General features: G+C 33.2%; 1 protein-coding gene across 2 annotated transcripts in view; it reads right to left on the reverse strand.

Moving 5' to 3' along the window:
- FAF1 (Fas associated factor 1) overlaps positions 1–24,500 on the reverse strand; it is a 341,571-nt gene that overhangs the window by 253,965 nt on the left and 63,106 nt on the right. For both annotated transcript variants that reach the window (XM_016120258.2, XM_016120257.2), the window contains exon 3: positions 3,000–3,046. In XM_016120258.2, coding sequence (XP_015975744.1) covers positions 3,000–3,046 — 47 coding nt within the window. The remainder of the gene's footprint in view (positions 1–2,999; positions 3,047–24,500) is intronic.

Genomic DNA, 24,500 nt, shown 5'->3' on the forward strand with positions numbered 1-24,500 from the left:
ATGGTCAAGGCTTGAAAACAAGCCTCACCTTCTCTAGGTTTCCTCAATGAATTAAACAACAGACAAAGAAGCATATAGCACATCTGTCTGGGTCATAAAATAAAAAAAATATGAATTAAGAAATACCACCCATTTAGTCAATGAGTAAAGTTACACTCTTAATTCATAAAATTTTAGAAAGCACAGCATCTACTCTTTTAGAAATTACTTGTAATTCATTAGCATTTCTTTCTAACAATAACTATCTCCAAAATTAATTTTTAAAAATAATGAATAATATGCTGAATAAAGTATTACACCAAGATGTGAAATATGCATGTACACACTTGATGTTTGTTTATGACTAAATGGATGGTTTACATTTATGACTGCATAAGTTATGTACTTTATAAACATTTTATTAGCAATATATTGCCTAATGAAATAAGCCTTGGAGACTGAGACAGAAGATTTGTTTATATTCAGACTCCATCAACATCATGCAGTGTTATCTGTACCAAGTCATTTCATGCCTTATTCTCTCTACCTGTAACATGAGCTTACAACTAAAATAATAATTTTAACGAACAAAGTTTTGGGAGAAAAATATTATGTACATGTATTAAATTTCAACCTTTTAACCCAAAGTAAAAAGTCTTAAGACATAAGCTGTGGCATGCATGGTTTACTGACCTTGAAGAGGACAGAATAGTATAAAAGAAAGAACGTGGGTTTTAAAAGGGAAAAATCCAGACTCCACTACCTACTATACTTGTGACCTTGGAAGAGTCTATATAAACTCTCTGACCTTGAATTTCCTCATCTATGAAAAAAGAACATTTATCTCTTAAGGTTTGAAATGAGTATTAGGAAAAATATGTCAATTACCTAGCACAGTGTGTTGAACATTTTAAAAAATGTTAAGTTTCTTTGCCCTAAACTTTATGGGTACATTAAAAACTGTATTCCCACTTTTAAATTCACACAAAAAATATGATATTAAGAATATTTACAAAGCACACAGATTGGGCTCTTTTCCTTCCAAAACTAATTTTTTTTTTTTAACTCTTTTTGATAGCTCTCTTTTCTGTTAAGAAGTAAACTGACAAATTGAGTTAGTTGTATTCTCAAACTACATTCAACTCTACTACAAAAATCAAACGTACAAAACGAAGATCCTTTTAACTGCCTACAAATACCATTCCTAGCATTGTGTCTTCTACTTTCAGTGTTAAGCCTTCGAAAAAGTGCAAAGAGCCCTCTTTCATTTTCCTCTGGTCAGTAGCCATACAAGAGGAGTTTTCAGTTATGTCAAATCCACAGTGATTTCAAAGCTAAAGAAGAAAGTTAGTAATAAGGAAAATAGTTGAAAACTATTACTAGATACAACTGACTTTCTTCAGTAGAAATGATTCATTCCTCTGATTTAACAAGAAAACAAAAACCCACTCTGATGAAAGTTAAACCTCAAATATTATAGTAACCTTATTAGAAATCAATTCACTACTAAACCTCTAATTATAAAATATATTAAGCATAAAGTATTATCTGCAACAAGGGAGATGAGATGTTTCCAGGGATGAGGGAATTTCTACAGTTCACTCATAGTAAATACTATCAATTATAAGATATATCCAGTATGTACTCAGAACCTAACAGCTGAATCCACAAGGGTTTAGCAAGCAAAAATTTTGGCACAAAATGTAGAATAACATTTACTCAAGAATAAAACTGGAGCCATATTTAGCAGTCTAAAACTTTCTAAACCAAGAAAAAAAAAAATGATCATGAGGAGGTTCCTACAATCATCTGGTTTGCTTTCTAGACAAGGTTAGAATTGAACGTTTTTGAAAACCAAAAAAAAAAAAAAAAAAAAAAAGATCAAACAAAAAAATATTAGTACAGGCTTTGGAAATCTGCCACATTTACTCTGGATGAAACTCTTTCTGACAGTTTTTTTTTTTAAGGGATGAAGGATAAGTGTTATTTTTATCATTGCTTTCACCTAAAAACCATTAATCACTAAGGGTGGTACAGGTACCAAATAGAATTTTGCTTCCTTTCTAAATTTACACAGTTTCCTATAAAGAACAGCACATTTTGCTGTTCATGGTGAATTTTTTGATGTTTATGCAGCAGTACTTTTCTTTCTCTCCAAAACAACCTCATTCCTAGTCTGCTGTTTCTGTTTGCCTCATCTGCACTTAGCAGATCACGCTTCAGTGACTTAGAAATCCCAGCCACCAAAATTGAAGCCAAAGTTTGAACTGAGAAGAGAGGCGGGGAAAGAAATCAAGTAATTAAACTACACTTGGAAGGAAGAATGGTTTTACCTCCTATGACTTTACAGCGTGCTCTTTTAATTCAGAACCAGAGTCTCCAATTTTAAGGAGAATAAAATTATGAATTTATTTTTAATTTATAAAATTATTTTGTAACTATTATAGTTCTACTGGCCTTATCTTTCAATTTTACCTTCTGGCAATGACACAAAACCAGAAGACCATTCCAAATGTTCACACTGGATGCTTCAGGTAAAACAGTTCAATGCTCTGGGAAGTTGCATTATTAAAGTCTTTCTCAAATTGTCATAAATTATCATGTACTAATAGAGAAATGAAAAGGGAGAAAAAAAGAATGTAATAAAGTTGGAGGTAAAGCCTGTACAGTTAGATGCCCTGGGGCTACTGAGATATGTCTCATTTTTTCCCTACCAATGGTTTAAAGGATTCAGTTCCTTTCATTTTATAAATTAGAAGATGACCTTTAAAAGCTTTCTTAAAAGTAAAATAAAACCATCTTTAAAAATGGTATCACTAAGTTTGAAATACATAACATTATAAGGCTAAAATTTGGGAATTTAGGAAATTAATACAATAAAAATGTCTGAAAGAACTTTATATTAATGAACTTATATACCAAAGATCAAATGCTCTATCAAAAAGATAAAAAAATTAATAAATGTCTCTTTTTTTGCTTTTCTAAATTCTCATCTTACCTTTAAGTACCTTATAACATACCTTTGTAGAATGCCATTTTCCTGGGGTATTACACCATTGATAGCTGCCTGCAATCAGAAAATAGAGAAGACCATTTAAAGAAACAGAAAAAATGTTCAAAGGTGAGCTAGGGTGGGGTGGAGAACGTTATCAACAGAAACAAGTAAACTCTGAAAAAAAAATTTTAATTCTAAATGTTTACCTAATAATACAAAATATTACCCAGTAAGTGGTTCTCTATTTCTCTATAACAAAACTGTATTTAAGAAAAAACATATACTTGGCATAATAATGTCCCTAAATTTTGAGTCATAAAAAGTTTAATTCCACCATTCTAATTCAAACAAAACACTCACAAAAACTATGTTTAAGGATGTCAAAAGAAATAAAATCAGTACCTTATAGCAAGCTTTTAAATATTATTTTCTTTCTCAAATTGAGAACAAGATATAAAATCAAAAATAAAAAACTCCAATAATAATTTAAAACTTAGGAATAAAATTCATCATTTCTAATTATAATCATTATTCTTTATGAAAAGCCCATTTAGAAGGAATAAATATAGAGGCAAAAGTTCTTTGATAATTTTATCAGGTTACAAAAGGAAACAGGAACATCACTAGGGCAGTTTTCTTACATAAAACATTCCTAAAATTGGTCTCTAAGCTAACCAGTTACCAATTACTTAGAACACAGCACAGGTGTGACATGTTAGGAACCATTTTCTTAAGGCTCCTTAGCAAGCAAGCTATTACTCCTGGATTGTGGGCATTTCACTGCAGGGTAATTGAGAAGATTTCTCTGGAGGAAAATAATGTCCTTTACAACTTCATCTTTGCATCATAACAACTTATTCCCTCCTCTTCCCTCCCCACATCCACATCAAAATAGAAAAACAAAAACAAAAACAAAAACAAAAACCAGCTAACACTTCAATATTTTATCAGCTGCCTGGAAATCAATTGCCAAAAAGAGTTTGTATATTTCGTGAAACATTAACTTAAACATTTGCCAGAGGCAGGTCAAGTTTACAAAGTTATACTGTTCAATGGAAATAAAGTAGAGTGTGAGATATTTGCTATGAATTTGAGGGTTGTAATGCTCTACTGGGAAAAAACAAAGAACTCCACAGGTTAATATAGACAGTGGATACCATAGAATCCTGACAACTCTGGAAGCTCAATAAATCCTTTGAGGCAAGCAAACACTAAAATCAGTTTTCAAAGCCACAAATTCAGTGGAATCATCTCTGCCTAGTACCAGGTCAATTATCCCTTTTCTGTTGACAGCAATAGTTCCACATACAAATATCTCCTTTGCTAAAAAAAAAAAAAAAGTGTAAGAGAATGTTCTATGGTGTTGGAAAAGAAACAGAATATCACTTTGGAAAGATTTTATTCAAAATTTCGCTAGGGAATGGCAAGGTATAAAGGAAAGAACACTAAGGATTTATAAAGTCCAAAGTTTGAATCTAGGTTCTTCCATTAATTAATTATTTGACGATCTTAGTACATATTCTCTTTTCAGTGACCACCTTGAGCCTCCGGTTCCTCATCTGAATAATGAGCTAATATTACAACCTCAGCCAAACTGGGCTTTTTGTTCCTCAAAGGCATCAAGTTCCTAGGGCTTTTGAAGATTTTATATCTATTTGCAACGCTCATTCCCCATTCTTTGGCTATTTTTTTTTTATGGTGACATTGGTTAACAAAATCCAATAAGTTTCAGCTGTACACTTTAACAGTAAGGCATATATATGTTTATACTGTGTTGGTTAATTCTTAATCATCAGAATTGAGGTTTCTGTTAGATATACTTTTTAAAAGACTTTTCTCTGTCTCTGATCAAACTCAACTAAGTAGGTTTACTCTCACCTAGAACACTGTACTTTTCCTTTATATAACTGAAAATTATTTATATGGTGGTTATGTCTGCCTTTCTTACTAAGCTATAGTTTCCATGATGAAAGAAACTATACCAAGTATGTTCACCACCTAATCCCCATTGCCCAGAGTATAAAAGCACTCAGTGATTATTTGTTAAATGAATGATGCAAGAAAAGTACAAAGAAAAGCAACAAGACTTGAGGAAGGCCCAGAGAAAGTTTCCTGGATAAAATTATTTCTCAACTGAGACCAAAAAATAAATGAAAAGTGGTACTAATCTTTGAAAGACATATTTTTTTTATTTCTGCTGGGTTAGAAATACAGATATACTTAAATCCTGCTCCTAATGATTCAATTTCAGATATCCCCTCCCCCACCCCCAACAACTCAAGTGATACTGATGCACAGCCAGGTTTGGGAACAGCTATAGATATATTATAGGATACATCTATTTAAAATATTTTATTCTGCCATATATATAGAATACATTATTTCCCCCTAAATACTTTATTATTATCTAAGAAGTGACTTAATGTCTAAAGGCATAGATCTTTCATAAGCTCATGTTATTAAATATGCTCAAAGTAAGAACTCTCAAGCCAGAAAGCTGTCATATCCCATCTCCATCATTTACTAGTGTGTAATCATGAGAAAGTTACTTATTTCTGTCTCAGTTCTCTCATCAGTAAAATGGGGGGGGGGAGGTGATAATAGTACTTGTTCTATTGGGTTTTTATGAAACTTGTTAACACATACAAAGTGCTTAAATGATGTTTGATACATATAGTAAACTACTCAGGAAAAATGAGTTGTTTTTATTCTAATGACTGCCATACTGAAATGTATCCTTATTTGAAATCACAAATAGTTTTTACTCACAACCCCTTGAAGGCAAAGAATAGAAACTATAAAAAAATAGAAATGTTTCCACTCACAACACTTACCTACTACAGATGACTTATTTCTGGAGATGTTTCCTCTCTTCATTATTTAAATAATGGTCTATCACCATCAAAAATACATCATAAATTACAGGTAAGATGATGAGATTAAAGTAGGAAAAAAGTGAGTAGTTTAACAGCCCTACGACTAACTCTAAACTTAAATTTCTTTTTGTTAACCCAGCAGTTTACTTTTGAAGTAGGAAAGAATTCCAACTGGCAATCCTAAAACATCTCCTAACGGCCAAATATTTGATTTTAACAAGTTCTAATTTGACTTTTTTTTTTTCAGGGAAAGAAAACAGAAAGCAGAACAATTTAAGAAATGTAATCATTCCACAATCTGTTCTTAGACAAATGCAAAAAATGTTCACTGAACCCTTCCAAGTACTTACAACTATCAAAATAGGCCAACATGCAGAATTAAGACTGGTGCAGACCAAATTAAAGACAAAAAGAATATGAGGCAGATTCTAAGACTAATAATGGTACCTAAGAGACACACCTTTCTCAAATAAATATCTATGAATGAAAAACCAAATAGCAAACTAGGAGAACCACATAAAAAACCTCAGTGCCACCCCAACCAGATCCTTCTAGTGCTTAAAGGACATGGAGTCCAAATCCCTTAGCTTGGTAACTGAAGCTCCAACCTTCCTTTCTGGCTGTCTCTCAGATTTCTCCTAGAGGAATCGTTTGACTCACTGACTTCAGAATACCTTGTACTTTCATAATTAACAAAATATTGTATTCTTCTTAAGATTAACACCATGGAAACCAAAGCCAAATTTTCTAAACAAATTTAAAAGCTGGTAAGAAAGAAACGCATTCTAACCTGACATATATTTCAAAAAGGTAAATTAATTTCTATGTTCAATTTGTATACCAAAAACATGAAAAAAGACAAAAACATCTCAAGTTAGCAGTTTGAAGAATTTATGGAGGTAAACATCCTACAGTATTCAAGGGAAGACTTTCTGGTGGTTCAGCAAACCCAACAAGCCATATTTGCTTTATATTACAAGCAGCCACATTAAGGAAAACTAACTTGTTACTAAAGTCCTAAATATAATTGCTTCGTTTTAAGGTTGATGAACATCTAAAATCAATTTAACTTGGGAAAGTAGGCTGCAATTATTCTATGCAAGAACTGTGCTAGGTATTGTGGATAACACATGGCCAAGATAGCACCAAACTTTAGGAAATCGAGAGAAATAAGATAAGAATACAATATTACACATAATACAAAAAGAATCTATCTCAATAAATAGCAACTCCATTCTTCTAGTTGGTCTAGCCAAAAATCCTGAAGTTATCCTTGACTCCCTCTGTCTCTCTCTACTCCCTCCTTCCCCATTCATTAGCAAATTCTGATTGCCAAAATGTTAAAACACATCCAAAATCTGATTACATTTCACTGCAACCACTCTGGTCCAAGCCTCTCTCTTGTCTCTCCTCCATTACTGCAATAGCTCCTTAATTAATTTCCTTGCTTTGCCCTTGTTCACCTTCAGTGTATTCTCATCACAGTGACCATAGTGAGGCTCTTAAAATATAAGTCAGATCATGTCAATCCTCTACTCGAAATCTTTCACCGACTTTTATTCTAGTATAAAAAGGCAACATCCTTAAGATATCTTATTCCTCCCTCACTCCTGTAATCTAATTTCATCTCCTCCTCCTTTCCTGAGCCATACTTGTCTTCTTGATAATCCTGGAAAACACCAGGCCTGATTTTCCACTTAAGGTTTGTTGTGATTACTTCTCCTTACCTGAAATGTTCTTGCTCCTAGATAGATGGCTCACTTGCTAACTCCCTTCCTCCAGATCTTGATTCGATTGTCACCAGCCCACTTTTTCTAAAAAAACTACAGACTCTGATCCAACGTACTATATATCCTTCTTCCCCATTTTCCCCCTTAAGAACTACCTATCACTTTCTGACACACTATATATTGTCTGTCTTCCCCTATGAAAATGTAAGCTCCATCATGATAGGGATTCCTGTGGTTCACTACTATATTCCCATTACTGACACGAGAGCTTTGCACATAGTATATGCTTAATAAATATTTTCAGAACTTAGCCCCAAGCTGTAAGAAAAGCACAAGGAACACAGAGAAGCTATTTAGAAATTAATCAGTTTACTGTCCCAGCTGAACTCAGTCTTGCAGTCATCCCAGCACAGGATCCAGTAACAAAACCACCTTGGACCCAGCTATTCCAGCTCCCAAACAGCTGAGTCACCCTAAGGCATTTTGAATTGCCTAAATGAGGGCCCGGACATCATGGAGCTAACATGGTATTCCCACAGTGACATTTCTGAATTTCTGATCCATGAAATTTGTGAGCATAATAAGGTGTTTGTTTTATGCCGCTAAGTTTTGGAGTAGTTTATTACACAGCAACAGTAACATGTTTTCATGTGTAGGACTCAATATCAGAACAGATTCGATTTGACAAGCGCAATGCTAGGCACTTTCTGTGTGTAGTTTTGTTTAATCCTCATTACTTTGTGAAGTAATTACTATTACCTGACAATTAAAGCAGTTAATTTAGCCTATTAGCCATGATCTTACAGTACACATTAAAAATAGAGTTCTAAATCAGTTTTTTAAGTACCAAGTCTAATATCATAATGTCATAATAATCTCATATTCATCTCTAAAGTCATATTTTATCAAGCCTTTATTTAAAACTATTTTTCATAGAGACCTGTAATAAGTATCAAGAGGGGTCATTTTGATCATTACGAGGCTGGGAGAGGAAGTAGGTCTAGGGTACTGAGCAATACAATGAACCAATACCCTTCATGTCCAAGGTATTCTCTTTAGCCTTCCAACCAAATATTGAGAAAAACTCATAAAAATTAAAAGCCTCATTGGAGGGTGAGGCAGGGCTCTGCATTAAGCCCCCCAAGTGATTTACAGCACACTAAAGTTTGAGAAAGATTAACCCCAAACTAATCTGACCAATATCTAGAATCAAAGATGCTCTCTTGGTTTCAAGTTTCAACAAGTATCTTCCCTGAGATGATTTAATGACTTACCTAAGAAGTACACAGTACTTCTTAAACAAAACAAAACAAGGCAGAAAGCAAATTAAGGGCTTAACAAAAGACACCCACTCAATTATCCATTGATTTGTAAGAGAAGAAAAAAGAGGAGAGATGGTTGGATCATATCCAGCCTACTCTCTTACTACCTGAAAATTGGTTTTCTAACCACAGCACTATTCTTTCTTACAGTTGCAGTCGTCATCATTTCTTTTTAGGTTCTTCTATCATTCTCTCTTTTTGTTCCTATCAAGAGAACTCTCTGCCTAGAACATATAATTACTGATATATAAGACTTACTTCTAAGGATTAGCACATCATCCTACTGCCCCAAATATTTTTAGTAGTGTAATGTTACTCATTTCATGCAACAGCGAAAGAAAAAAATATATTAGCAAATGTGAAAATGAGCAGAGTGTCTGTCACTGCTCTACTGAAACATGTTTCCTCCAGCCACTGACAATAAAAATAGATCCCACAAAAGTAGAGTGGGGTACTCCAAGCCCTCAAGTGACTCACTTCATGTCACAGCTACCACAGTGACCTTAGTTATCATATCCAAATGTGAAGGTAGAAAAAAGAAGACAAAAAGTTTTTCATACAAAAGTTTTTAAATTTGGGGGTGGAGGGGGAGACAGTTCAGATAATAAAACACTTTACCAATTATTTACCTGAGGAAAAGAATTTGTTTTAGCAAACACTCACCTTAATCACAACATGTAAAAGAAAAGATATAAGAGAAGAAATGAGACATTGATGCCTGTGGCCATTTATCAAATAAACCAAGTTTGCTGGCATTATTATAATTTAGCAGACATGTTTTTCTATCCATACTTCCCCTTTTCTTCTTTTTCCTCTCTTCTCTTCTCTTCCCTCCATCCCTCTCATTCATCCACCTAATATTTAATGAGGAATTACTCTGTATCAAGAAATGGGTTAAGATGTTAGAAATAAAAGAGTAAGTAAGAAATGGTCACCAAAAGTATAAAACTCTTCGAAGAAGACATAGGTGGAAAGAGTCATGAGATTGGTTCTGACCGTGATTTCTTGGCTATAACACCAAAACACAGGCAGCAGAAGCAAAAATAAACACATAGGGTTACATCAAACTTAAAAATGTTTGTATATGAAAAGACACAATCAACAGAATGATATACAAATGGCCAAGAAGCATATGAAAAGATGTTCAACATCACTAATCATCAAAGAAATGCAAATCAAAACCACAATGAGATACCACCTTACACCTATTAGGACTGCTACTATAAAAATAATATAATAAAATGTGATGGCAAGGATGTGGAGATTTTGGAACTCTTATGCACTGTTGATAGGACTGTAATATGGTACAACTGTTATGGGAAACAGTAAGGAGGTTCCTCAAAAATTAAAAACAGAACTAATATATGATCCGGTAATTCTACTTCTGGGTATATATGCAAAAGAACTGAAAGCAGGGTCTCAAAAAGATATCTGCGCACCCATGTTTATAGCAGCATTATTTATAAGAGCCAAGAGGTGGAAGCAACCCAAATGTGCACTGATGACTAAATGGTAAAGAAAATGCATTATATACTTATAATGGAATATTATTTAGCCTTTAAAAGGAAGAAAAGTCTGTCACAGGCTACAACATGAAGAAATCTGGAGGACATTATGCTAAGTAAAATAAGCCAGGCACATTTAAAAAAATAGAGTAGGATTCCACTTAATTGAGGCATCTAAGGAAGTCAAATTCATAGAAACAGAAAGTAGAATGGTGGTTACCAGAAGCTTGGGAAAGGGGAAATGAAGAAGTTATTGTTTAATCATTATAAAGTTTCCATTTTTCAAGATGAAAAAGTTCTGAAGCTCTATTTCAAAACTATGTAAATTTACATAATACTAATGAACCATATACTTAAAAAGAGTTAAGATGCTAAAGTTATATCATTTGTTTTTTTCCACAACAACAACAAAAATGCATTAAAAAAGATTCCAGCAAAGAAAGAAAAAAAGGAGAGAAGGATTAAAATATATTCTCTAAGAGTCATTTCCTCTCTGAAATGTCAATAATACAAAACTTAAAAAATACATTGGCAGATTCTTATGTTGCTTAATTGGTAGTCTACATTTTTAGCAGAGGTGCTTGTCAAAAGCAGGTGAAAACAATTAATAATGTATTCATTATAGACCAATTTACTGTAAAGGCTAATAGCTCTTCAGTTTGAATAAGATCTCTAATAATCCTGTGATCTGTGATGTTCCTCAGCACTCTATTAAAACTTCTCTCGTACCACAAAAACAAACAAGCAAAACAACAGACATGCTCTCTGCTCTCATGGAGCCTAGAAATATAGTAAATTATAGGTATAAACAAGCAAATATACATAAATATTTCATTAGTCAGCATCTAATAAGGAAAAGAAGCCAATACCAGATAGACCAATAGAGGGACTTCAATAAGAAAATTACTTTGAAGAGTGTTGGGACACCTAAAAAGGTTGAAAACATGTTTAGTGAAAAAAAAGCCAGACACAAAAGGTTACATATTATATAATTCCTTTTATATGATATATCTACAACAGGCAAATCCATAGAGATAGAGAGCAGATTAAAGGTTACCAGAGGTTGGAAGTAGGGGGTAGAGGGAATGGGGAGGAATTACTTAATAAGTACAGAGTATTTTTATGGCATGATGAAAAGAAAGCTAGTTTTATACAATACTGAGAATACACTAAAGACCACTGAATTCTACACTTTTAAATGGTTAATCACATGTTATGTGATTTCACTTTAATTTTTTTAAGAAAAAAGGTTTATGGGAGGCAACATAGAGATAAGTAACAACAGAAGGTCCTACTACCTCAACAAGGAAGAAAGTATATTAAAAGAGTCCATAAGCCAAGGCTAACCAGTAGGAATGGGAACCATAGAGGAGACGCTGCCCAGCAGGTGATGAACTCTGGAATAAGCTGGAGGGACACAAGAGATGGAATCACTGCAGGAGACTCCACAGAAACAGGGAAAGAAGGGGAAAAATAGCCTAGTTTATCACTTTCTAATCTCTTGACATTGACTGACACCGGCTGATAAATGAAAGCCAGATGGCAAGAAAGCTTGGAGGATGTACCTTATTATGAGTTAGTCCTATAACTCAGTACATAGCAGGAGACAGTTGGCAAATGATGGCAAACCATACACGGAACTAAGTAATACATAGCAAAAGGACAGAGTGCTATGATAGAACTTGAAAAGCAAAGATTATATGACTGGGTTAAAGATGACTCATCAACCAGCTATCTATTATCATAAAAAAGATACATCTAAAAGATAATGACATAAAAGGTTGACAAGAGATACACTGAGAACACAGTACCCAAAAGAAAAACTGGTGTACTTATATTAAACAAAATAGAATATAAAGCATAAAAACCTTCCTAGAAAAAAAGACTGAAGGAACAAGGTTCAGTTGCCCAGAAAGGTATAATTCCATAATTGTATATTCCTACTAATATAGCCTAGAAATACACAAATTAACACCATTACCCATAAAAATTAAATCCATAATCATTGCGGAAGATTTTAATATACCATATTCAGTCATTAATAAAACAAGCAAACAAAAGTAAAAATTTAGATTTGAACAACTAAAAAAATTTGACTTAATGGACATAAAAAACTATACCCAACAAGTGCAAAGTGAATATATTTTTAAAAACAGAGAGAAAAAAAAGGATCACAAATTGAGCCATTAGCTATATTATATATGAACTACGATAAACTCAGCAGTTTAAAACAATACTAATTATCTCTGCATTTCTGATGGTCAGCAACCTAGGCATAGCTTATCTGGGATCTTTGCTTCAGGGTCTCTCTCACAAGGCCGCAATTTATGTGACTGCCAGAGTTGGGTCTCATCTGAAGGCCCAACTGGGGAAGGATCTATATCTGTGGGTTTTGGCATAATTCCAGTCTTTTGGGGCTGTTGTACTGAGAGTTTCAGTTCCTTGACACTATGTCTCATGAATTTAGTAACTTGCTTCATCAAAGCCAGCAAGGGAGAGTCTCTATCAAGACGGAAGTTAAAAATCTCTGTATCCTAATCACAGAAATTATATCTCACAACTCTGTTGTATTATACCAGTCAGAAGCAAGTCACAGGTCCCACTTCCACTTAAGGAAAGGTTATTAAACAAGTGCATGAACATCCAGAGGGAGATATCACTGGGAGCCATCTTAGGCAGCCTGCCACAGGAAGTATCAACAAACTGCAAAGAGCTGAAATCAGACAAAGTGCACTCTCCTATAATGGCAGGAAACATTAACAAGTATTACTTTATTTATGTTTAAAATTTTATGCCTATACTTCTCAATATGTATAAAATTTTATACATATACCTCAAATATTCATTTGAATTCTAAGTCTATCCAAGTGAATTCTAAATAAATACATTTAAATTTGTTTTAATGTTTCTATTCCTCTGTTTAAACTCTCCATGTGTCAATGTTTTCTTTTTTAATTCTTGCCTAATAATTGATATATCTGGATCTCCTAAGGATCTATTTGTATTATCTGTTTTTCCTGGTCTTCAGTAAATTTTTTATTTCTGATAGATCTTATTATTTTTTATTGAGTATCAAACATTAAGGATAAGAAATTGAGAGATATAGTTGAGGCTGAATTGACATTTGCTTCTGGAAGACATCTAGGCAAAAAGACAAATCATCTTATTCTAGTCAAGGACTGAGATGATTCAAAATCGGGCTTAACTTCTTCTGCAGGCTGCTATACTTCCAGTTCACCTTTATTCCCTAGGCATATTCCTTCGGAGTCCCAAATGAAATTGTCTGGGGTGTTCACCAAAGCTCTTTGAGAACCTGACCTATACTATCCCTCATCCCTCCCACCCCTTACCCTGTGAGATTATGAAAATAAAGATACAATAACTAAAATTAAGAACTTCATAGATGGTTTAACATCAGATTAGAAACAACTAAAAAGATAATAAATTTATATAAATCAGAAGAAAATATCCAAATGAAGCATGGAGCCAAAAGAATGGAACAACAGAATGAATAAGAGACACATGAGACATGGTGAAAAGTATTACACATATGCAATTGGATCCCAGACCTAGAAGAGAGAAAGAATGGGACAGAACCCTTAAAAAAAAGGACAGTACTAATATTTCCTAAAATTGAGGGATATCAAGATATATATTGAAGAAACCCTATGACCTCCAGGTGATAAAAGTAAAAAGAAAGCTACACCTAGGCACATATTAGTTAAACTGCTGAAAACCAAAGACAGAGAAAATCTTAAAAGCATCCAAAAAGAAAAAAAAAATTATTTGCCTTCCAGGAGCAAAATTAAGTCCAACAACTGCTTTCTTCTCAGAAAAAAAAAAAAAAATGGAATCCAAAAGAAAATAAAAAGTCTTCAAAGTAATGAAAAAAACTTTCTAATCTAAAATTCTATATCTAGTAAAAAAAAAAAAAGTACACTTCGAAATAGAGTTAGGAAAAAAATAAGATGAAATAAAGATATTTTTTAAAAAGATACTTAAAGAGAGAATTTTTTGTTAACAGACCCACAATAAAGCAAAAATTAAATTGATCTTCAAGCAGAAGGAAGAAAATACAGAAAGGAATAAATAGCAACAGAAAGAGTAAATAGAAGGTAAATATAAATGTATATTGACAGTATAAAACAATAATGTCTTACAAGACACGTAGAATTAAAATATAATACAAAATACATAAAATACAAAAAATAGATGTCAAAGTGTTGTTCTAATGTCCTTGTTTTGTCTGAAAAGAGATAAAACTCTTCATTTACATTAAGTTTTAAAAAAGGAGGGGTATATGTTCAACCTCTACCATAATCATGTTAAAAAGAATAATAGACTATCTAATAACCTAGAATTATATATCCTTGCAGGATAAAAGGTTAAAATATAAAAGTTGACCACTTTGCTATAAACCAGCAACGAACAATTAGAATTTGAAAACAAAAACATAAAACTTGGTGTTATTTACATTAACACCAAAAAAAAAAAAATCTAACATTTAGGTCTAAATCTAACAAAGTACCAGGCACAGATAGCTTCACTGATCAATTCTACCAAATATTTAAGGAAGAAAACACCAATCTTACACAAACTCTTCTAGGAAACAAGAGGCAACTTTTCTAAACTTGACTGAGTAGGGTTGCCAGATAAAATACACGACAACAATTAAATCTGAATTTCAGATAAATAATATTTGTTAGCATAAGTAAGCTTGGAATTTTTATGTGCTACATCTGTCAACCCTTTACGAAGCCAGATAACCTTAATACCAAAACATGTTAACAACATTACAAGAAAAGAAAATCATAGACCAGTTTCTCTCATGAGCACAGAGGTAAAATACCTCAACAAAACATTAGCAAAATAAATCCAAAGTAAATGAAAAATAATATATGGCAATCAAATATCAATCGCAGGAGTTCAAAACATTAAAAAAATAAAGACAAAATTCCTATGGCCATTTCAATCTATGCAAAAAAAGTATTTAATAAAACTCAAGTTGCTAAAAGATATCTGTTTTAAAAGGGTAGAAAGAAATTTTATTAACCTGATAAAGAGAAGCTACATAGAATCTACAATTAACATCACTTTTAGTTTAAACGTTAAAACCTTTACCTATAATAATGGGAATGATTCAGGGATGCCCATTAGAATCATTCCTTTCAATACTATATAAAAGGACTGAACCAGTATAATATGCAAGAAAAAGAAATTCAAAGTATTGAAAAAATATTTTTGAAAATTTAAAAATGTATAATTTACAACAATATCACAGGAGTTTAAGCACCTAGAGCATATCGAATGAAAAACTGCACAAGATAACAACAAAGAACCAAATAAAGTACTAAAAGACATTAAAAACAAGTTCAATAAATGGAGTTGAGCTATTCTGTTACTGGATTTGAAGATTTTTTTTGCTGTAAAAATGTTAATTCTCTCCAGATTCATTTTCAAATTCAATATAATTCAATTATAATCTTGGCAGATTTTTTTTTGTGGAAACTGATAACCTGATTTTAAATATATATGAATATGCAAATATCCAAGACCTGCCAAGACAATCTTGAAAATGGCAAAGTTTGAGGACCTACACCACCAGATTATAGACTTTTTTTTAAATTTACATTAAATAAAACAAAATAGTATTGAAGCAAGGGTAGACAAGTAGAGCAATGGAACAGACCATAGAGTTCAGAAACAGATTCACATATATAGGAATACTTAATTTATCACAAAGATGGCACTATAGAGAAGTAGGGGAAACGATGGTCTTTTCAATAAATGAAAGTAACTCAAATGGATAACTATGAGAAAAACAAAATAAAAAACAAACAAAAAACTTGCACCTATCTCATACCACACACAAAAATTAACTCCAGATAAATTACATTCTAAATGTAAAAGGCAAAAGCTATAAAGCTTCTTAAAATTAGAAGAACGTCTTCATGAATTTAGGAGAAGCAGAGATTTCTTTAAAAAACAGGACTCAGAAAGCAAATTCAATAAATGATGAGATTAATACACAGAGTTATATTAAAACTAATCATTCCTGCTCATCGAGGACCACATTAAAAGAGCAAAAAGGCAAGTCACAGAATAGAAGACAACCTTCACAACTGAGCAAACAAAGAGATTCTAAACAGAAATATATAGAACTCTTGCAAATTAACAACAAAAAGACATAAGATCCAAAAGAAAAATAAGCAAGAGATTTGAGTGGGTACTCAGAAGAGAGCATAATCAAATAGCCATTAGTAATCAGGGAAGTATAAATTAAAACCACAATGAAATGCCTCTATATGCCCAAGAGAATGGATAAAAATTTAAAAGTTGACAATACCTAGTACTGGCAAGGACATGGAGCAACTAGAACTCTCATAATCTGCCAACAACGATGTAACTGGTACAACCACTTTTGTGTAAGAGGTAGTGTGGTACAATCGCAATGTGGAGGAAAGTGGGATAGGGAGGCGCATTACTGTAAGAGGCTATACTCTAACATAAAGGTGGAAAATGGAACCAAGCCATTTAGAAAGATCTTCTGTTTGGTGGGCAGAATACATGAATAAGACACTATCCTTAAACTACGTGTTCAATAAAACCTCACTATTTCATTTTCACAGTGTTACCAACTGTGAAATACTAACATTGTGTGCTGTAAACCATAAATTGATTTACCCTCAACTCAGAGGCCTCTCATTAGAGCCTAACCTCAAAGTGCTGACACCCATCTGCTGCCTTCCTCAACACATTCCACAAGAGGAAAACAGACATGTGTGCCAGGGTAAGTAGGAAACTGAGACTGCTGCTCAGGATTAAAGGCAGTCAAAGGCAACACTCCTTCCCAAAAGTCCATTCCACTTTCAGAGCATTTTGTACTACTGAGTGGAAACATCAGGAAACCAAGAAACTACCCACACACTCTTCTCTTTTTTCTTATTCCACTTGTTTCCTCTAAATCTGGGCAGCTATATTGCATTCTGTAACTGAGCTGCCAATTATTGACAAACCAAGGGCCAGCATTTCAGTTGTTTAAACCTCATGAGCCAAACTATTTTTGCAAGTGAGTAAAATGAGGAAAATCATTCCAAATAAAAAAGCATTCTTAGTAGCTTGAAAGAATTGTGAAGTTACAAAAAGAATAACAGTTTGATAATTAGAATCTGGCACGTACACACCATCCAAACCTTAGTGCCTTGCTATCTCACTTTTAGAGTCAGGTAGGCTAGTAGAAGATATCTGTATCCACATCAGAAATCTACATCAAACTCTGTTTAACTGTCTCCTCATGATCACTAGGGTGTCCTTTAAGACACAGATATATTTTTTTAAAAGGTTGTCCTTACAAATTTTCTGTGAAATCATTAGATCAATTCAGATCGACCACTTCGACAACCAGTAGGTCTTTTATAAAACATTTCCAGGTTTGACCAACCTACATTTTAAAATTTGACCAACCTACTAAAATTTGTTACTAGTTTATCACATAAACTATTTTCTATTGTGGCTTCTTCCAGGGATCAAAGTCTTGCTTATCAACTCCATTGCCCTCATCTCACTTTAAAATAAAATTAAAAAAAAAAATTTTTAACTACACTGAAGAACACAAAAAGAAAATTTGAAGAAATAAGAATCTATCCTTCATCAAAAACACTATTGAAATGATGCCAATTCCTCTCAAGTTACCGTATAAGAATAATGAAATTCCAATAGTAATACCAACATTTTGCTTTTGTAAGATAAACAAAATAATTTTAAAACCTATCTGGAAAAAAAAAATACAGTTGAAAACAATCAAATCATTTTTGTGAAGAAGTATAATGAAAACACATTTATCCATCATATATAAAAATATATTACAAAGGTGCCTTACGGAAAACCACTTGAAGCTAGTTCAAGAATAGATTTTAATATTCCATTTATTTATGTACCACATTTACTTTATCCAATCATCTATAGAAGGGTTCTTCTGTTGTTTCCATGACTTGCTTCCATGACTTGGCCACCATGAATAATGCTGCAATGAACATCAGAGTGCATAAATCTTTCTGGATACTTTCAAATTTTGGGTGTAGATAGCTAGAAGAGGGATTGCTGGGTCATAGGGTAATCTAGTCTTAATTTTTTGAGGACCCTCCATAATTGTTTTCCATAGCGGCTGTACCAATTTTACTCAGCCATAAGAAAAGATGAAATACTACCATTTGAGACAACATGGGTGGATCTTAAGATTATCACGCTAAGTGAAATAATTCAGACAGAAAAAATTGAGAACCATATAATTTCACTTATATGTGGGATATAAAACTGAAAGCAACAAACAAACAAGACAAACGAAAACTTATAGACACAGTCAACAGTTCATTCATTACCAGAGGAAAAGGGAGTGGGGGGGGGGGGGAAATAGGAAAGGGTCAGGGGTGTCAAATATATGGTTACAGAAGAAGATGTGACTTTGAGTGGTGAACACAATGTAATATACAGATGATGTATTACAGAATTGTATGCTTGAAACCTAGGTAATTTTATTAACCAACGTTACCCCAATAAATTTAATAAAAATTTTTGTAAAGACCTTCTTATATACTGTTGCTGGGACTGCAAACAGATGGAACCTTTCTGGAAGTCAATTTGATGTGGTATCAAAAGCAGTATAAAGGGCCAGGGAGGGAGATCCCTTTTACTCCAGTAACTTTATCTTTAGGTTCTGAATTTAAGGAAATAAATAAGGATTTTTACATGAGTTTTCTATAAGAATACTCTCTGTGGTATTTACATTGTAAAAAATTAGAACTAACCAAATGAATAATAATTGAAGGCTAGTTAAATACTACATTCCATGATAGCATATGGTAAGCCATTAAAAATCACGCTTTATAAAAATATGACATTTAAAAATATATTTAAAATAACTTATAAAAGAATTATTTGGGGGAGAAACATTTAAGTCTCTGATTATTGACAGTGTTTATTCATAACTGGGTAGAAAGACAGGTACTCTATATGCTTCTAAGTTTTACAAAATGAATCTAGATGACTCTTATCATTGTAAAAGAAGAGGTAAGTTTGAAATACATAATTACATTTGAAATATATTTTCAATCTAAAATGGAAAAACAGCAACTATCTTCCTTTGCCATTTTTATTTTTAATGTAGGGGATTTTTTTTTTTAAGTTTTCAAAAATTATATGTCAGGAGAGCATAAGTTATGCTGTAGTAGCAAATAATACCCAATTTTAGTGGTTTACCAGATCAAAAAGTTTATTTCTTGCTCTTGTGAATCCTTCTGAAAGTATGGGGAACTCTCCAGGATAGCTGTCTTCCATGTGGTAACTCAGTGATTCATGCTGCTCTAATATTATAGCTCTATCATATGAACACAGCTTCCATCACTGGCCACAGCTTAGGAGAAAAGAAGAAAAGGAGGAAAAGTAGGAGGGATGTCTTGATCTAAATTCAAAAGGGCTAGAAAAATCAACTATTCCCTCTGCCCAGGAATCAGTAATGTAAAAAGGGATTTGGAAAAATTTATTATAGTATTATCTTTGTCACAGTATTCATAAGATTACCATAATCCAGAATCAGGAAGTCAATGTTGTAAGAAAACAGAAGCTTATTACTTATTCTCATTCCTCCACATATATTCTATGATCTAGTGGTACTTTAAAACTTGCAGTTTCCCAAGCCACTCTCTTTCAATCCACTATGCTTTTACACCTGATATTAGCTGTCTCAGTAACTTCCTTGTCCTCTTTCAAGATTCAAATGTCACCTCTTTTGTTAAGTCTTTCCTGACTCTTCTCTTATCTCCTCTCTCATGGGTCTCTCCACAACAAATACAAGATACATACACAGGTATATTCGGCGCCTGGTATAAGACGCAGTATTGTAGATACTGAGGTCTATATCTGCCTTTCAACTACACATTGGGAGCTCCTTAAGAACAAGGAATCTATCTGGTCCATCTTTCTCTAAACCTGTTCCTGGTACAGTGTTGCAGTTCATTAAATGTTTCTTGAGCAAATGAATAAATACGATCAAAAGAAAACAAGGACACCCCTGGTAAGAGTTATGTCAAATAGCTATAGTGGGTGAATAACATGCCAAAAAATTCATATAGAATCTACCTACAACCTAAAAATGTGACCTTATTTGGAAATAGGGTCTTTGTAGATTAAATTAAGGTAAGGATTAAAAGAAGACAATGCTAGAATAGGTTGAGCCCTAATTCAAAGAGAGTATCCTTAACAGAAACCAACCAACCAAACAAACAAACAAACAAACAAAATACTACAGAGATGAAGGCCATGTAAGGATGGAGGTAGAGACTGGAGTTATGCTGCCACAAGCCAAAGAACAACAGGAGTCATCAGAATCTGGAATAGGCAAGAAAGAATTCTCCCCTAGATCATTCAGAGGGAGTATGGCTCTGCCAACACTTTGATTTTGGATTTGTGGCCTCTAGACCTGTAAGAGAATAAATTTCTTTTGAGTTAAGACATCAAGTTATTTGTTACAACAGCCCTGGGAAACTAATACACTTATTATCTGAAACAAATGTACATTGTGTCAGAAAATATGTGAAGAGTGAAATGAGAAAAAACAATACATTTCCTCTTAACATATTTGCAAGTAGAGTGGAACTATAATTTAGAACTTTTAAAGTGACAGAAATATGAGCAACAGCTGCCTGAACAGTTGTTACCACTGTCCTAAACTGGCACAGAATATAGCAGTAATGATAGAAACAAAGTGATGACCATGGCACTTCTAAGACAGTATCAATTTTGATACCAGAGAGCTTTCTGGATTTCTTTTCTGGGATAATAAGCACCAGTTGCTTCCAGTACAGTAGAGACGTTTTCTAAACATCCCTCCTGAACAAGTATCAGAGCTCAACAAATGTTAAATTTAAGTGTGCAACTGCAACAATACTAACAAGGAGACCTCCAGTGTATGTCCCAGCAAGGAAAATCTCAAAACCAAAACTTCACAGCCTTTGAACTCAGTGAACATGTTCAGACAGTTGAATTTTTTTTTTTAATTAGAGATTTCCAACATCTTTTTCCTATATTTATGACGCTTCTGATAACCCTGTTTTTAAGAAGCCATTTCCACAAGTGGGCAAAATAATATATTTTTCATGAAGCGAAGGCAGAAATTTACACTATTTACTCCCTTAGTTCTATTTCTCTCAAAATAGAAAATCTAAATCTCTACAGAAGTCAACACAGGCTTTGAATTTTGGAATGCACTTGTGGGGAAGGGGTTGGGCAGAAAACAACTCACTCTACTCTACCCTTACAATTTCAAATTGTAAGGCTTCTCTCAAAATTATTTCTCCTTTCCCAAATATTGATCCTATTCCTGATGCTCATTATAAACACGTTATTCTCTTAACTGGTCTCTCTGCATCTGTCCAGTCTATCCCCTTGCAATCCATCCTACATATTCTGTCAAAGTGAAACTCTTATAACACCACTGTCATTGTGTCATATCTCTAGTCAAAAATGTCCTGGATGAAGTCATGAAATCAGAGTTACTGGGGAAAGATGGGTGAGGAGAATCAAAAAACATTGAAGTCGATCTGTCATTAACTGGATGATGTAACTGAGGTCTAGAAAGTTATAGTGACTAAGAGAGTATACCAAAAGGGGCAGAGCCAAAACTAGAAATCAGGTTTCCCAATAGTACTATTCCAGTACTGGAGATGAATACAACAAATAAAAGTTACAACAATTCTATAAAAAGACAATACATGCCAGCTTTCTTAAGGAAAAGTATTTTCATAATGTTAGGATTCAACGGAAGTCTACTAACATTTACTGAACACCTAATATGTGTGAGCTATGACTCTCAAGGAGTTCATAGTTTTATAACAAAAGGCATGAAAATAAATAGTTAAAATACAGTTCTATAACAGAAATATGCATAGGGCAAAGAAAAATCACCTAATTTATCCAGTGAAGGTGTTATGCAGACAGATTTCTAGTAGGAATTTATTCTTTAGACTCTTGAATAAGTATAACAGACAATGTGGCAAATAGTGAAAGAACTGGGCTAATAACAAATATGAGGGCATGCAGTCATAACAGACTATAGCAGCTGCAATTCAGCTTTTCAGCTGAAGAGTAGATGTGAGGAAGCATGTACAGGTGAGGTAAGAGAAGTAGGGTAAGGTCTAGGTCAAATGAAGTGCTTTATTTGCTGTTTTCATCATATCAATGCAAAAAAGCAAAATGACTAGATTTGCTTTTTAGAAAGATCACTCTGTCAACAAAATGGAGGCTTAACTAAAGAAAATGAAGTTGATAGAAAGTTTGATTAAGCAGGCTCTTTTCAGTAATCCAAACTGAGACTTAAGCAATGGTAGTGTCATAAAGAGAAAGCTTTAAATTCGCTTAGGAACACTGTAGAGAACCCAGACTTTAGAAACTGGAAGACCTAAGTTCACTCTTTACAAGCTCTATAACTTAGGTCAAATCACTTTACTCCTTTAAGCCTATTTCCTAATAGAAGAGTTCTACTATGGAACTGTAAAAATGGAGACACTACCTAAACACAGTGGTTGCTGAAAGGATCTAAGAAGATTTATGAAAATCACCAAACATATAAAAGAGGGTACTGAACAGGTACATGAAATGCATTTGTTCTCTTTCCCCACTTCTCACTCTGGAGACAATTAGATATGAGGACAGGAACTGTAGGATAATACACAGGTGCCTGACTGGTCCATCTGGGCAGATCAATGCACCATTAACTATTGAATATAAAGAGAGAATATGACTAAGTTTCTGACACACTGCATTTAAGAGATTTATGGTGCATCCTGGTAGAAGTGTTTAATGAGTGATTAATAGAGAAAAGGACTCTGATGTATGAAGAAGTCAGGGCATGAAGGTAGTTGGCTATGACTTTAAGCACATTTCTCTAAACCTTACATTGTTCATTTGTAAAACGAAGAAAACATATATCTTTTCTATTCCACAAAATGAAAATAGAGTGTGTATATAATCCTCTACATATGTTCTTTAAACTGTAAAACATTCTAAAATCATGGAATGGTATTATTAAAACGCAGGATATTAATTAATAATTATTGAGCAAATAACATGACATAGTCAGTAATCTTTTGCTAAAGATATGATTAAAGATAAAAATCAAACCAAAATAAAGTTTCACCAACCTAATGTCAAAGTTTACTCTTTGCAGAGATTTTCTTGCCAACTTTTTGTTTTAAAAAGTTTCAAGCTAGAGAAAAGCTGAAAGAATAGTACAGCGAATACCAATATATCTTTCATGTAGAATTAATAATTGTTAATACTTTGCCAAATTTACTTTCATTTTCTCTGGCAACTTACACCCACTTTTTCTTTTTTAAAACATCTGAAAGTAAACTGCAGACATTATGACACCCTACATAATCTCAAGAACAAGGACATTCTCCTACATAACCACAATACAATTAAAACATTCAAAAAATCCAATATTGAGACTATATTGCATCTAAGATATAGTGAATATTCAAATTTCTCCAACTGTCCCATTGTTCCTTTATAAGTTTATATTGTTTTTGTTATTGTATTTTATCTAGGTCCAGTTAAAGGTCATGCACTGCATTTAGCTATCTTGTCTCTGGGTCTCCTTTTATACAAAATAGTTTCCCCACATTTTTTTCTTTTTTGCAGGGAGGTGGGCAGAGTGTTAAAAGTCATTAACAATTTTAAACCAAGTATTTTACACAGTGATCCACAGTCTGGATTTGTCTGATTGCTTCCCCATGATTAGATTAATTTAAACATTTTTGTCGAGACTACTACATAGGCAATGTTGTTCTTCATGAAATTTATTACATATACATGCATTGATTTTAATTGAAGTCTGTTTCCTACAAAAGAGCTAAAAGGCTAGTCAAATAACTTCCATTATTTAACTTCAAAGGCAATAACTGAAGCATAATTCTATGATCTAACATGCAAAACAACTTGTGTCAAATATATACCAATCCAGAAACTCAATTCAGTCATCAGCTTTATAAAAATAGTAGAAAATAGGGTTAAGAGAGGAAACACTCCTTTATACTGTG

The sequence above is a fragment of the Rousettus aegyptiacus genome, unplaced genomic scaffold, assembly GCF_014176215.1.
Source record: "Rousettus aegyptiacus isolate mRouAeg1 unplaced genomic scaffold, mRouAeg1.p scaffold_m13_p_1, whole genome shotgun sequence".
Lineage (NCBI taxonomy): Eukaryota > Metazoa > Chordata > Mammalia > Chiroptera > Pteropodidae > Rousettus > Rousettus aegyptiacus.